Source organism: Galeopterus variegatus, unplaced genomic scaffold (genome assembly GCF_000696425.1).
Source record: "Galeopterus variegatus unplaced genomic scaffold, G_variegatus-3.0.2 Scaffold1226, whole genome shotgun sequence".
NCBI classification, from domain to species: Eukaryota; Metazoa; Chordata; class Mammalia; order Dermoptera; family Cynocephalidae; genus Galeopterus; species Galeopterus variegatus.
In genome coordinates this window covers 283194-299686 of record NW_007727337.1, presented here as the reverse complement: position 1 = coordinate 299686, position 16493 = coordinate 283194, and the positions used below count along the sequence as shown (strand labels likewise).

General features: G+C 43.8%; 1 protein-coding gene across 1 annotated transcript in view; it reads left to right on the top strand.

Annotated features, from left to right (window-relative positions):
- The window catches only part of DOPEY2 (dopey family member 2), a 114516-nt gene that overhangs the window by 23907 nt on the left and 74116 nt on the right, over positions 1 to 16493 (top strand). The window contains exons 3-4 of the mRNA XM_008575721.1: positions 11998 to 12179; positions 12958 to 13128. Coding sequence (XP_008573943.1) covers positions 11998 to 12179; positions 12958 to 13128 — 353 coding nt within the window. The remainder of the gene's footprint in view (positions 1 to 11997; positions 12180 to 12957; positions 13129 to 16493) is intronic.

Below are 16493 nucleotides of genomic sequence, written 5' to 3'. Positions count from 1 at the left end.
ACCTTGTGGGCTGACAGGAGCCACAGCGTGCTGGGAGGCCGTGTCCCGTGTGCTGAGCAGCTGTGCCAAGCCCACTCTGTTCCAGTATGAAGGATCGGCAAGTATCGCCCAGGATCTGGAAGAAAAAGCGTGTGGAGGAAGAGATAACATTTACTCTCAGTAGAGTGTGCCAGTTCCGTGCTTCCAATTGTGATTTTTGAAGAATATTGAGTTCTGCCAGTAGAACTTTGGGTACTGAAGCCTGCTTGGGATTTGTAATGAGACTCTGTCCCCAAGATGTTCTTCTATCTCCAACAAGTTGGTTTCCCTATACGCTTTGTTGTTTGTTGGTTAAAAATGTCATTTGTATGTGGATTAAAATAGGCTTAAAAAGTAGAAAAATAACATTACCAGATGCCACGTCATTTGATATTTTTAATAGTATGGTTACTAATATTAGATTACTTCTGGTTTGTGATGATATGTTTGTAGCCGTTTCAGTGTTCTCTGCATCGTGTGCATTTCCAGGTTTGGACTGTGTTCTGAAGAGCCTGTTGGGCCACACTGTCACTTCCTTTTCCGTGGTTAACTACAGGACTCAGTTGCCTTGACCTCCTCTCAACATTTTATCATCATTTCTGAGCATAGTAGCTCTTAGACTCCCAAACTAGAGTGATTTCCTTTGTGAGCCCCTATTCTATGATTGTCACCTAGTATTTTTCAAACCTATAATCCTTCAAAGTCAGTGCCATTCAGCCCCTTTTACTGATGAAGATGCTGAAGCTCAGAGGGCTGCTTGAGGCTTCCCAGCCGTGTGGACAGTGTTTCCTGGCAGCCACACCTCAGCCAGGCCCGCATGCTGGGAGGAACATGTACAGATGTTAGGGACAGCTGAGGCAGAAAAAGGATAAAGTGTAAGTCTGGAAACAGGGAAAGCACTGTAAAGTATTTAAGCCATCTAAAGCTTTTATGTGAGAAGACAGGGAAAATAGGTGTTAGTGGCTAGATTGAGTGCTTTAAGAACCTAAATGTTGTAATCTCAGGAGGAGAGAAAAATAAAAGAGCAGTATGTGCACATGTGTGTTGTGGCTTGCTCACTGTGAGGTAGCAATGTGTTTGTTGCATTTTAAGAAGTAGTTTTCTGATCTAGCATTCCCAAGTAGATTCCTGAAATAGTAAATTCCCGAGTCTTCTTAGCCAAGAGATTGGGAACACCCTGTGTGGTTGAAGGGTCTTGTTGCTCATGACTCGTGTGGGTTTATGCATATGTGGTATGTGTGTGCACATGGGATGGTGTGTATAGGCATGTGTGGTATGTGTGTATGCATATGTGGGGTGTGTGTGTGTGTGCCTGTGTGGTGTGTGTGTATACATGTACATGTGTGGTATATGTGTATGCTTGTGTGTGTGTGGTGTGTGTATGTGCATACATGGGTTGTGTGTATACATGTGATGTGTGTATGTGTGTTTATGTGGGGAGGGTTGTATGCATGTGTAATGTGTGTGTGTGTACATGTGTGATTTGTGTGTGCATGCATGGATTGTGTGTGTAGGCATATATGTGTGCACATTCGCTGTCAACCCCAATACACTGGGGAGGTGGAAATGGCATGAACGCCCTGTGTGTTTCAGCTCCTTTCTGAGTTTAGCCTGCCTGGCCAGCCTGTGAGTAGGTGGCGGCCCATTTTCTGTGTGAGAAAACAAGCCCCAGAGCAAGTCAGGTGGCTTCTGGCAGGCTCAACAGCTGAGGAGAGGTGGGGACCCGACCCAGACCCAGGTCAGGTGAGTCAGAGCCTGTGCTCCTATTGCATTGCCCCTCCCGCAGACTTTCTGAGCTCTTCAAAGGAGTTAGACCAGCAAAGCATTCCCTGCACAGCGGAGCCAACCCTGGGTAAACTGATAAAAATGAGTTTCTGAAACTGCCAAGTCGCTGAGGCCCAGCCTGGGTGTCGGGTGTGTTCTTCCTGCAAGTACGTGCCAGCCGCAGTTGGGCACACGCTGTGCTGTGCTGTGAGGCCTTGCCCAGACTAGCTCGCTGCCTCTACCTTTCTGATGGTGCCTTCGAAAATCTCTAGTAGCAGGTGCTCGTATGCTGAGCCTTTAGTGGTGTTCCTACTCAAGCGGCATGGTATTGCTCAGAAAGTATAATATTAGCTATAACCTAAATAAAAAGGTAAAGACTGATTCAAAAGACATAAAATCATTTTTAGAGAATTTTAAAAGAAAAAAATGTGTATTCTAGTGCGTCTTTCTAACTGATGCAGAAGATTGAGTTAAGCCACACGTCCTGGTCTTTTCACATAGTTTTGTTGAGAGCTGGGCTGTGGGTGTGGATGTGATAACCCATACTGGGAGTTGATTAACTGGGTGCATTGCTCTGTTAGAGTTCATCTGACTCATCTGAATGCAATACAGTGATATTTCAGTTGGTGACCTTTTTGAGAAGGAAGCTCCTGTTTACATAGAAGTTATATAGCAGTGTCACCCCCCCACACCAGGTAAGCAAAGGCTGTCCTCACTGCTTACCTGTGGAATCGCAACTCCCAGGAATGGCTCTCAGGGGCCTAGCTAATGTGCCTGTTCTTCCAGTTTGTCCCTTACCCCCTGCCCTCAAGCTGGTGGAGTGACCAAGTCACTGCTGTTTCAGGTAAGGTATGACATGCTGTGCCATCGGTACTTGGCCTGCTTTAATGTGGGAAGTCCTGGCCACTTTGTAATTGCTCAGTGTCTGTTGTGTTTGCAGTCTGTCTAAAGGGCACTGTTGGTGTCCCTTGGCAAGCACTTAATTGAGGGTTGATGCTTGTGCCACCTGGCCAGTCTGATTCATTGTACCGTCTTACAGCTTCTTTTTGGTGGCATGAAACGAACATCCTTATGAAGATGACTGACTTCCAGAAGGAAAACATGCCAGTGTTTTACCACGATAAATGCAATTTCTCATCTGCTTGATGAGAGACATGCTTAAATTGGCTTGCTTACATTCTTTATAGACAGGCATCTGGCATTATGAAGCCCACGTTATCACTCTGTGCAGGAGCAGGTTTGAACTGCATCTTCTAGGAACTTATAAAAGAAACATTTAAAAATTTTATTTTACAGACTTAAAAAAAAAGCATTTTTAAAAATCAAACATAACTTTTCCCCCTTCCCCACCCATATTGTTAAATTAGCTTTTTGAAAAACATTTTATTATGATAAAATACATATAACATAAAATTTACCATCTTAACTGTTTTTAAGTGTATTAAATTACCTTTTGAGTCTGTGGTCTAACTTTTTGGAAGTTTTCATCATATTTCCTACATAGAGCCCTTCTAAATCATTCTGAGAGTGAGTTCTGCAGAGTATCATGCTGTCAGATTGTGTAATGTCAAAGGAGATGAAGTAAAACAGAGATATTTTCTTGGGTAGAACAAAGTGAGACACCTCCTAGTCTCTATTAATGAAGCTCAGATGTAGTTTGAACCTTTCATTCAAACTTACATTTTATACTTGCACTTTATTATTTTGCTTTTCAGGTCAACCTGCTGAGCCTTATGAAAATAATGAGGTCAAAAATATTGTAATTATATCTTAATTACAGCTCAAGGAATGCTTTTAGAATGGTATAGTTCCTTAGTGAAATAAATTAGGAAGTTTAATTTCCTGTTTAACCATAGTTTTTCCTTTTCTTTTAGCACGTTAAAAAGTGATTTTTAGGCTGGCCAGTTAGCTCAGTTGGCTAGAGCATAGTGTTATAACACCAGGGTCAAGGATTTGGAACCCCATACCTGCCAGCTGCCAAAAAAAAAAGTGATTTTGAAAACATGGCTATTAGGGCCGGCCCGGTGGTGCACTGGAGAGTGCGCCGCTTGGGAGCATGGCGGCGCTCCCGCCGAGGGTTCGGATCCCATGTGGAGACCGGTTCCCGCTCACTGGTTGAGCGCGGTGTGGGCGCAACACCGAGGGTTGCGATCCCATTGCCGGTCCCCGGTACGGGCGCGACACTGAGGGTTGCGATCCCGTTGCCAGTCAGTAAAAAAGACAAAAAAGGAAAAAAAACAAAACAAAAACCATGGCTATTTTCCTTCCCAATTCATCTGTTTCTCCAAGATACTTATTCTACAGTTTTAGAAGAACATTTCTCATAAACTACATATATTAAGCTTATTACCCAGCCAGTTTGGGTTTCTGGTTTCCTGAAAAATGTTGCCCAGCCAATGATACTACCCTGGAAGTGTGCTGAGCTTTCTCACTGGAGAAGGGTCCTGCCAAAGAGAGATTTTTGTCTGGATAGAGGCTGGGACAGTCAGCGTGAGGGTGGTACTCCCTGATCTATGCCATGATTCCAGCCTTGGCAGCTCTTGGAGAAGGATGAGAATGAGGGAACGTGTGGGGGAGGGGAAGCTAGTTCTATGTGGCCTGTTTTAGAAGACAGAATCACCAAGATTGGATGTGAGGGCAGGAGCTCTCAGTTTGTCCTGCAGGGTGAGAATCAGGAAGGCAATCCGAGGGTTGGCCCTATAAGTTAGGGGCTTCCTTCTTGGCATCCAAATGCTTTGTGTCTTCGAGTGTTTTAGCAGAATTTAGTGGGCCATAGTGTCAGGCACATTGCCAGATGGGAGCTGGGGCATGTTGTTGGTCAAAGGGTGAAGACGCTAAGAACAAGACAAAACCTACCAGAACTTTAGGAAGCATCTTGAGTTCACTAATTCATTGGGCAAGGAAACACACACACACACACACACACACACAGAGAGAGAGAGAGAGAGAGAGAAGAGGAAATCAAGAGTTTGCCAGCCTTTAGGTGGTTATTGTGCTAATTAAAGATTGAAAGCTCACTTTCAAGAGAGGCTGGACTGAGTCTATGGTACTGTTGAGGATTTGCTAGAATGAGTCCCATTGTTCTCTGGTCAGCTCAGTGCAGAAAGGTCCAGACTGCAAACGCCAGTTGAGAGTTCATGGTTCTCGCAGCCTTAGCCAGCAAGAGCCATTGCTGTGAAACACAGCATCATCTCTTCCTTTTTTTTATTGTGGTAAAATATGTGTAACATAAAATTTACCATTTTAACTATTTTTAAGTATTACAGTTTGGGGCATTAAGCACATTCATATTGTGCCATCATCACATCCATCTCCAGAACTTTTTCATCTTCCCATTTGAAACTTTATACTCGTTAAACAAGAACTCCCCATTCCTCCTCCCCCAGCTTTCTACTTCTGTCTCTGAATTTGACTACTCTAGGGACCTCCTGTGGTGGGCATCATATAGTATATGTCCTCCTGTGACTGGCTTACTTCACTTAGCATAATGTCCTCAAGATCTATCCATGTTGTAGCACATGTCAGAATTTCCTTTTTAAGGCTGAATAATATTCCCCATTGTATGGATAGACCATATTGTGTTTATCCATTCATCCATTGGTGGACACGTGGGTTGCTTCCATCTTTTGGCTATTGTGAATAATGTTGCTGTGAATATGGTGTACACATATCTATTCAAGTCCCTGCTTTCAGTTCTTTGGGTCATATACCCAGAAGTGGAATTGCTGGATCACATGGTAATTTGATAAACAAATAAAATGTTTAACCTTTTGCAAAGCCACCACCCTGTCTTCCTAAGTGGCTGACCGTTTTATGTCCCTACCAGCAGTGTACAGGAAGCAGTGTTGAAGCCTCCTAGGCAGGGGCTGCTTCCAAGTAGAACTTTTTCTTTCCAAAATCAGTGACAGCTACAGACTTGATCTCACCTCACAGAGAGCATGCAGCAGGACCCCCACTCCCATCCCCTCCCAGGGTCCTACTGGGAAGTGTCCTTGGGAGCCTGGATGTGGCTGGGCCAGGCGCCTTTGCTTCTGTCCCAGGGCATCCGAGGTGACAGCTCAGAGAGAGAGCTTCTGAATCCAGAGGTCTGACTGAAGAAAGCTGCAGCAGCACACAGAGCTCTGAGCTTTTAGCAGCCAGACGGAGGGAAGAAACCACTAGATAACTTTCATTCTTTCAGAATAAGGAGCTCATACTGTTTCATCTAAGAAATAAAGCTTTCCTAGCCCTGCACTTGGGGGAGGGCATAGGTGTCTTTGGTCACAAGGCATTAGCAATATGACAGTGTCCACCAGAGAAGTTCGCCCCAAAAGCATGAAGATGTTCTGCTTGAGACTGGTGTCAGCCCTCAGTGAGACAAAAGGGCATCATGGAAGAGCCTCATAAAGGTAAAGTTGTGGGGAGCCAGGGTGGGAACCTCCATGCTGGTCTTCACTGCTGACCACGGTGGCTTGTTCTTCCTTCTCCACTGGCCCGGCGCCTGAACTTCTGAACAGAGGGTAGGGTGCTGAGTGCCATTTCTTTAATGGCATCAAGAGTCAGATGAGGTTCCCTATCAAGGATGTTTTTGAGATGCTACTTAGTACATAACAGCTCACCCAGATGGTTGCTTTTTTTTTTTTTTTTAGCTTTCTTTTTTCAGAGCAGTTTTAGATTCACAGCAAAATTGAGAGGTAGGTACAAAGATTTCCCATATACCTCCTGCCCCTACACATGCATGTTATCAACATCCCCTGCCAGAGCGGTGCATTTGTTACAGATGATGAACCTGCATTGACACATCATTATCACTCAAAGTCTAAGTTTATATTAGGGTTCACTCTTAGTGTTGTACATTCTATGGGTTTGGACAAGTGTATAACGACATGTACCCACCATTATTATAGTGTCATACAGAGCAGTTTCACTGCCCTAAAAATCCTCTGTGCTATTCCTATTCATCCCTCCGTCCCCCAATCTCTGGCAATCACTGTTTTTTTACTGTCTACATAGTTTTTTACCTTTTCCAGAATATCATATTGTTTGAATCATACAGTGTGTAGCCTTTTCCAGTTGGCTTCTTTCACTTTGTAATATGCATTTAAGTTTCCTGCATGTCTTTTCATGGCTCGATAGCTCATTCTTTTTTAGCACTGAGTAGTGTTCTGTTGTCTGGATGTAACACAGTTTATCCATTCACCTACTTGAAAGGATATTGTGGTTGCTCTCTAGTTTTGGCAATTATGAATAAAGCTGCTATAAACATCTGTGTGCAGGTTTTTGTGTGGACATAAGTTTTCAACTCCTTTGGGTTAATATGAAGGAGTATGGTTGTGGATCATATGGTAAGAGTAAGTTTAGTTTTATAAGAAACTGCCAAAGCTGTACCATTTTGAATTCCCACCAGCAACGAATGAGAGTTCCTGTTGTTCCATATCCTTATCAGTATTTGGTATTGTCAGTGTTCTGGATTTTGACCATTCTAATATAGGTGCAGAGGATATTTTCAAATAGGGTCTACCATTTCTTGCATGGATTAAGTCCACACTGGGGGACAAGGAGCTCTGTCTAGGGGACTAGATTGAGTCATTCTTTGTTTCCAGAAGTGCTTCAAATCTACTGAATGGAAAACGTCTTCACCTGGCCTATTCTAATCTCCAGTCCTATGATGTGCAAAATGTTTCTTTAGGAATTTTTCAATAAGTGTCATTTAAGAAATAATACTTTGTTTTTCCTCTTAATCTTAGATGTGAATTACTATGTATCTTTTGCCTTCTCAAAAGGAAATTTCAGGATCTTCAGCTGCACCTCCTATCACATGCAAATTTCCTCCTTGACTTCAGTGTCTGTTAGAATTCTCACTGTATTTGGGGTCTGCACTTGATCTCACCTGTAAACATACAACAGTTTAAGGTTTTCCTTTTTAATCCTATGTATTTCTCAATCTTTCTCATTAATGCATCTAACTAGTGTCCTAGATTGCTTTTGTGACAGTAAAGGGCATTACTAGTAAATGAGTGGGTTTCAATTGATTTGCAGTGCATTTTGTCTTCATCTTTAAATCTTGGGCTTATTTTTCAATTTGTCATTATAATAAGGGGTAACGTTTGTGGATTGCTTACTTTGTGCTACATACTAAATTCTTTACGCGTGGTATCTTGGTGCTTGCAACTTTGTAAGATACCATTATCCCCATTTTTACAGATTAAAGTACAGCCTTGAAAGGTTAAGCAATTTGCCCAGCTTGTGAATGGGGGAACGTAGAATTTGAGGCTCTTACCTCCAAGCTCATATACTTAAACCAGCTTTACAGATTAAAGTACAGCCTTGAAAGGTTAAGCAATTTGCCCAGCTTGTGAATGGGGGAACATAGAATTTGAGGCTCTTACCTCCAAGCTCATATACTTAAACCAGCTCATTAGTAATAGCCTCAGTTTTTTATTTGGTCATTTGGCCTCAGTTTTGAAGCACTTGTTAAGTGCCAGGCTCAGGAGAAGTGTATGAGCACTTAGGCACAGTTGTAGCCCCATCACTCAGTGATGATGATGCTGCTGAGTGGCTCAGTGTCATAACAGCTGCAAGAGCAGTGTAGCAAAATCCTGCGCTCAGGGTTTGGTTAACTTTGTTCATGATCTCTGGATTGCTGTGCTCTGTGCCTGAACCTATATGCTTTGATCAAACTTGCCAATCTCATGGGTGAAGAACATGGCATTTTGTTGTAGTTTGAGTTTGCATTTTTCTTATCAGGAAGGGGGAGAGAGGGTTCTGGATCCCAGATGCCAGATAAGGAACCTGGGGCTATGAGAGGTGAAATGTTGAGTTATCCAAGTCACACAGCTAATTGTGCAGCAGAACTGGGGTTAGACTCAGTGTTGCTGCCCTGCAAGGCTGTTAAAATGAGTCAGCAGAAGCAAACCTTAAGTGACTTCTCAATGTAAATCATCAGTGGCCAGCTGTGGTAAAATTAAATTCTGGAGTGGATCCTTGAGGGGTCCTTGCCTACCTGATGGCTATGTGGCTATAGCCCTGGGGCAGACAAAAGACTATGTAAATGGGCAACTGAAGAGTAAGTACAGTGCATTCTCCCGAGGAAACGAAGTACACAGAAGAGAAGGATGTGAAGAGCCAAGAGAGCTGTACTCTTTACGGTTGGATATATTTTTTATGAATTTTTTTTTGGGGGGGTTCATTCGTGATATACTTTGCTCCGTTTTCATAAGTTGGTGATTTTTCACTTATGTAAGATAAATGTATAAAATTGTGGATTTAATTATGAAGAGTGGTTTCACATCTAAGTTTCAGTCATTTTCTCTTACCTCTGTGTCAGTGTACAGAATGCTAAAAGAATTTTTTAAAAAAAGACAGAAGAGGAAAGGATGAGCATCTTTTCATTTTTCTAAGTAATTTCTGTTCATATCCTTTGTTCTTGCTGTGTTTTAAAAGAAGACAACTGCAGTTTGCTTCATTTAGTAAGCAGTATGGCTTCATCTTTAGTTTTCCTTTCCTGCAACAGGCACCAGTTCCCTGTCTCAGACATACATGCCTTCCCATCAATTAACATGGTCAACACAGTGAACAAGTTTATTGCACATGTACTGGTTGTAGCCTCGGATCTGTTTCTTTTTCTATGTCTTATTTACATTAAATTGAGTGGGATAACACATTTAAATGAGAAAAATATAGAAACCAGCCTCATTCATTTGAAATGAATGGTTGTGGTCCATTGTAATCACATTTATATAAAGAGGTATATCAGTCAGGATAGGTTATGCCATGGTAATAAACAATCCCAAAATCTCGGTGACTTTTACAACATGGTTTATTTCTGGCTTGCTGAATCAGCAAGTGGTTTCTGCTCTCTGTAGTTTCTCAGAGACCCAGGCTGGGAGGGACTTTATCTCCACCTGAGTTTCCATGATTATAGAGGCAGGGAAAGGAGAACCTGATGAGTTTTGCTTTGGCTTTTAACACCTGTACCAGAAGTGACTCATGTAATTTTGCTCATCTCATTGGCCATGTTGCCATGACTGGTTCAAAAGGACAGAATAACAGGATCCTACTATGTGCACAGACTGAAGGAACCAAAAACTTACAAATCCCAAACGCCCACTGTAGGAAGAGTTTAACATCTTCTGCACCTCAAATGTCAGAACTCCTTAGAATACATTGAGCAAATATGGGATTTGGTGGTGTCTTAAAAAGAGAAAACTCTGTAATAATAAAAATAATTGTTACAGGTGAAAACAGCTTTTTTTTTTTTTGTCCTTTTTTGAGACTGGCCGCACCACGCTCAGCCAGTGAGCGCTGTGAGCGAACTGGTCATCCCTATATAGGATCCGAACCTGCGGCGGGAGCGCTGCTGCACTCCCAGCGCCACACTCTCCTGAGTGCGCCATGGGCTCGGCCCAGGTGAAGACAGCTTTTAGCTTCTCAGATCCATGGAGAAAGTCCATTACCATATTATCGATAAGCCATCAAGAGCCGTGTCTTCAGGACTGGCTGGGAGTTGAGGCTGGGTTATGTCTGTAATACGATGCACTGTTTCCTGCACTTTGCCCATGTTCGTTTTCTCTTTGCTGCAACTATCAGTTTATTCTCATCCTCTGTTACAGTATGTGAGTAAGGTGGCCTCCTCAATTCTTTTGTGTGTGTGTGTGTGTGTGTGTGTGTGTATGTAGTCATAAGCACATTTTTCAAATTATTTTCTGTACTTTCCCTTTTTTTTTAAGGTGTTATATGCTTCCTAAATAATGTTTTAAGATATTTCTTGATGATCTCCAGTTATATCTGATTTTTTAAAGATGTAGTTTCATTGAATTTGAGATTTCATGTAGACCACAGGCTTCGGATGAAAAAATATTCTTGTTTTCCTTCTCATCCCTTTACCTCCTGCATAACCTCAGTATGTTTTAGAGGTGGGATCATTTTCTTTCTTTATAAGAGGAAAGCTATCATGGCGCTGAGGGCATATGGTCCAGGGGCCAGCAATTCTGACACATGGTTGGAATGCAGTTGGCATTGGATGTTTTTCCAGACTGCCTGCCTTGTTTTAGGCACTGTGGAAAGTGCTGAAGACAGCAGAGGTGAAGAAGATAGTCCCTGCCCTCAAGTTGCAGAGGCGCCCTGTGTGGGGGCTGAGGGATGGGGGGAGGGGCATGGTACCTGCCTCCCTTAGAGTGGGTGCTGGGCTGTCACATGTGAGGAAAAGTTAGCAAGGAAGGGCATTAGGGTGAGGGGCAGTGAAGGGCAGGTGAGAACCACTCTGTTGTTAACAAACAACATTTGAAGCCAGGGTATTAAGAAATGGAGGCCTTCGAACGACTCTTTAAGAAGCATGGGCTTTACCCTGTAGGCTTTGGGTAAATGTTTGTGTGAGTGAATGAGCTAGTTACATGGATTGTTCTACCATAATGTCAGATGCTCTGTTTTATAAGGTGAAGTCATCAGGAGCCTTCCAGCCATGGCTCGACCCATGGTTACTCAATGCCATGAAGAACAGCATGGACCTGTTCCTGCTCCTGACTGTGTTCCTGGGGCACAGCATGTACCCAAGGATGTTATAACACAGACAAGTCATGTGTCCTGTGCTCAGAAGCCTAGCTAGCACATACTGTTGCTCCGTCCTAACAGGGTGGTGGCATTTTTCTCCTGTGGAACACAGGTCCTTCCCAGCACGATCCCTGACTGGTGGGGAGGCCAGGAGTCATAGCCTGGAAATGTGCCCCCCATCCATCTTTTCTGGATGACCCCCCCCACCCCCCCCGAGCCACCTGGCTGTGAAGCTGAGCTGGGAGAAAGATGGGATAATTCAGAACTCTTCCTCTCCCTGAGCAAAAACCCAGGGGCTTCCCTGGGGCACACATATGGGTCTTCTTAGGGGTGGGAGGCTTCCTATGTCTGATACAGGCTGTGTTCTACTCAGTCTTGTGTGTAAACTCGTGGCTTCCCAAGATGTAGGAGCACACAGTCCTCCCCTGTGCACAGGTCCCAAGAGCAGCTGGCCTGATAGTGACAAAGTGATCTGGTGCCAGCCTCATTCCCCACATTGCCAGGGCTTCCCCGGGCACCCATGCCCCACAGCCTGGCCCTGGGTCCTCCATGAGCAGTCCCTCTGTCCTCTTGTCCTATATGTCTCTTTCTTAACAGCGCCCCCCTTTGTGGTTTTCCTGGAAGACGTACTTTCAATTGTAAATGTCGCCGCCTTCTTCTTCCTGTGTTTTTCCTCTTGCTTTACAGGCTCTTCAGAGTAACCTGAGGTATTCCTTGTTGCCAAGACGGCTCCTTATCAGCAAGAGATTAGCCCAGTGTTTGCATCCTGCCCTGCCCAGTGGTGTGCACTTAAAAGCCCTAGAAACCTACGAGATTATCTTTAAAATTGTGGGGACCAAATGGCTGGCCAAGGACTTGTTCCTGTACAGGTACAATTGCTTCTCTATGGTAGTACATTTTTATTAGGCCTACAGCACCCTGTATTCCCAGGTGGTCTCCCGTGCAAGCACTAACCAGGTTCAACACTGCTTAGCTTCCAAGGCCAGATAAGGCACATTCAGGATGGTGTGGTGTACACTGCATTATGCTTTATTACTGGAGTAATCCATATTCCAGTTCACAAAATTAGATAATGGCAAACAAGCAGAATAAGCATGGGGGACAGGGGAGGGGAGTGGTGATGTATGCCGCAGTTAGTCACAGAGCTGTCACCAGGACACAACCAGCGCTCCCATTCTGGAGCATATCTGTCCAGACTTTCCTCGAGTGTATTTAATAGGATCTGAATGTGCCCACAGCTCAGTTGCCTCCTCTTTACTCAGTAGTGTTCTGCAGCCATCTCACGTCAAGCAAACATCATATCACCAGTTTATTTTTACTTTTTAATTAATTTTTTAATGAAACATACTGATTATACATATTTATGGGTTACAGAGTTATAGTTCAATTTATATATAGTGTGCGATGATTTAATCAGGGTAATTAGCATATTCATCATTGCGAAATTTAATCCTTTCTTTGTGATGTCAACATCTGATCTCTTGTAGTCATTTGATAACATGCAGTAAATCATTGTTAATTATGGATTGCTGGTATATCACCAGTTTAAATGGCTAGCTGTTTGCTTGTTCAAACTCCCTTTGGTAAGTGGGTCGTTTGGAATTTCTGACGAGGTATCTAATCTCCCCCAATTTCTCTTCTTCAAAGCTGTGGATTATTTCCTCTACTGGCGAACGCGGCCATGTCAGTGCGGCCCGTGCTGCTTGGCCTGTACGAGAAATACTTCCTCCCACTGCAGAAGCTGCTCCTGCCCAGCCTCCAGGCCTTCATTGTTGGCCTGCTGCCTGGCCTTGAGGAGGGCTCTGAGATCTATGACAGGTGGGTGAAGGTCTTGTCCAGTGCTGACAGCTCTTGCATGTCCAGGTTTGTGTTTATAGGAGATGGGGAAGCAGCGCACAGGTGCATGAAGAGGGGAAGGTTAGGTTGATGTTTCACATTTCTCTGGTGGTCTGTACTTGACAAAGTGGTCATGTTCTCCTGGGAACCTCACTGTATGTCTATCTCAGGGGAAGCCTGAGACCTAGAGAGATGAGATCCTTTGCCTAGATGAGCATAGCTAGTTAGCAAGGGAGGCCGTAGTGCTGGGTTCCCATGGCATCCTGTCCCATCACAGAGTTACCCATACTGTCTCGGACACACACTCTTATGCCTCCATCTGTAGAGGAATGAAGGGGCCCTTCCCGGGTCCTTGCAGTGTATGTTGTACATATTGTCATGTTGAACTGCTGTGCTTTGGGAATCTGCTCCATTTACAGGTCTCCATCTGTAGAGGAATGAAGGGGCCCTTCCCGGGTCCTTGCAGTGTATGTTGTACATATTATCATGTTGAACTGCTGTGCTTTGGGAATCTGCTCCATTTACAGGCGAGGGGCAGAAGGCAGAAAGCGTTCCCAGCAGCATGGTCAGCGAGTGGCAGAGCTGGGATTCCAGCCCACATGTGCAGGATTCTGAAGCCTTTCTTTTTTCAGGTGTTCCAGTCTGCTTCTAAATCAAAAAGCAGAGCCAGGTTTATAGGTGGGCAGGGCTTGAAAAGGTGATATGGTATGACCAAAGCAGAATGTCTTACAGATTTCAACCCCACCTTGAGAAATTCATAGAGGCATATGCACAAGTTTCTGCAGGGTTTTGGGTTTTTTTTTTTGTTTGTTTGTTTGTTTTTTTGTCACCACTTAGGAATGGGAGAGCATGTGTATCTCTTCAGACTCATGAATATACAGTGTTCTTTTGTCCTGGAGAATTATAAAGAAAACTCACTTCCAGCATGTTAACTATTCCAAGAGATGCCACAGTGATAAACCTCTGTTATTTGGGCCTGTTTTAAGAGCTCATGTGCAATGACTGGTGACTATATGCTTGCAGAAGTTTCCATTTGATTACACAATGCACCGCTCACACTTCCCTGTGCCAGAGGCCCCAGCCACGTCACTTGCGGGGTTGGCTGTGACTGGGAAGTACGGGGGGCTGGGTGGAATCAAGAAACCAATCTAGGGTCCATTTAGAGTGCAACCCTTAAAGAAACCAAGCATTCAGAATGGTTTCAAGGGCTGTGGCTAGTGACCAAGGGTGCATTTCATGAGCATGTAGGAATTGACAAACCTAACCAGAAATTTGCAGTTCAACCATTTCAAGCTTTCACATAGACTGGTGGTGGCTTTCCATTTCCTGATGGAGAACCCACCTTTACAGTTGCTTCTTTAGGAGGTGGAACCTGTCTTGCTGCCATTGGAAGCCTAGCACCATGCACTGTGGCTGGCACACAGCAAGGCTCGGCAGTATGTGTCGTTAATGAGTGGTCAGGGTCACTTGGAGCACCAGGAGGACCATCACCAGGCTCCGTATCCCTTGACTCCTCATCCCAGGATCTTTCTAGAAGTTCTGCTACATTAATATTCTGATAACAGATGTGTGTGTATACATGTTTATATATGTGCATATAAAGGTTTTTTTTCCATCATCAGACAGAAAAACCCATTAGTCCACAACATTTATTACAGCCCTTTAAATCTGTAAGTGTGAATCACACTAGAAGCGTGTAAATAGTTGGAGTGTTTTTCCCTTTTTCCCTTTGTTGATAAATGAAGGTTCATCAGAACAGTTGCTAAAGTTGCCTAACATTGATGATTTTTCCCTAACGTTGTGATTTCTTGACATTGAATCAAGAGCTGAGTAAAGCTGCGTGAATCACTGAATAGATCTGGCTGCGAGAGAAAACCAAGTCCAGTATCTGCAACACCAACAAGTTGTTAGTTATCAGCTTTCCAAGGTAGATGCTGGCCAGAGGTGATACAGTCTCTGAAGTGGGTATGTTACAAGTGCAGTAGTTGAGGTGACTGCACAAGTTTTTTTTTTGTTGTCGTATCCATTTTGGTTTGAGACAGTTTGGCAACTGTTTGTTCTGCGAAGTGCTTAGGAATTGAAGGAAGCCCCCAGCAAGTACTGTTCAGAGACTGCAAATGGAGGCGGGGGGGCGCAGGGAGGTGATGATGTCCATCTTGGTAGAAATCACAAAGGGGTAAATTAGGTGGGGGTTAATGAATGTTGGGGTGACTAACATGTTTTTATGTAGGCAGACACTGTTCCTGGTTTGTGCTTTTTAGTGAACCATAAGAAAAGGAAATTTTGGCCAGCGTTAGTATGTATTATTCACTCTGGCTTTTTAACCCTTTGAGGCCTGTAAATTCCCTAGGACAGGCCAGAAATCCTTTTTTCAAAGTGCCTGTGAAATAGCTTTGTAGCTGTGTTTTGCTGTACTAAGAAAACAGGATTAGAAGGGGGAAATACTAAACTCTTCTTCCAAGAAAGTGAGGAGAGGTGAATGCTTTCAATGGTTTGCAAGAAAGCAAAAACTGGCTCACTGGAAATTTCCATTTAAATTAGTGGTTCTCAACTTGAGGGTGATTTTGCCCTTCAGAGGATGTTTGACAGTACGTGTATCGGGAGACATTTTTGGTTGTCACAACTGAGGGCAGGGCGGGTACTGCTAGCATCTAGTGGATAGAGGGCAGGGGTGCTGCTAAACATCCTACAGCACACACAGTTGCCCCAAATGTCAACAGTGTTGAGGCTGAGAAACCCTGATGTAAATAATTGAAAAGTATTTATTGATATTTCTTTTGGTTGGTTCCAGGCACCATAGTGATCTCAGCCGGTTCTAGACTTTTTTTATTCCTTCTTTGGCACTGTCCAACCTACAGTTTGTGGGACGGGGCGCTGTTGTCACTACCCTGCTTGTTCAGTTTCAGATGATCCCACAGAGCTGTGTGGTCTTGTGACACCTCGGCTTTCCATGGCTGTCCATTTGGCAAGTGGCTGCAGAGCCAAAGTCGTGAACTGCTTGGATTTTAGAGTGCCCGGCCCCATGCTGCTCACTGGCTCTCAGTTGAGTAGAGAGGAGCAGTTCAGTCATTCAAATGAGCTGTGTTTGCAGGAAACACAGAAGAACAGCAACTGGGATGAATGAAGAGGGATGAGTAGAGGGGTTTGGGAGTTTGAGGGATTCTTTTTTTTTTGGTGGTTGGCTGATTTTGAATTAAAGGTTTAGAGTTCTGGACTCTAAATTGCACACTAATTTTGTAATTTAACAAATAAGATGATCTGAGTAATTCTTATGTAGTAGAAAGTTACTTAGTTTTTACCGCCAGTTATTTTGCTCTTCCATAGCAAAAGTGTGTTGTATTTGCTGT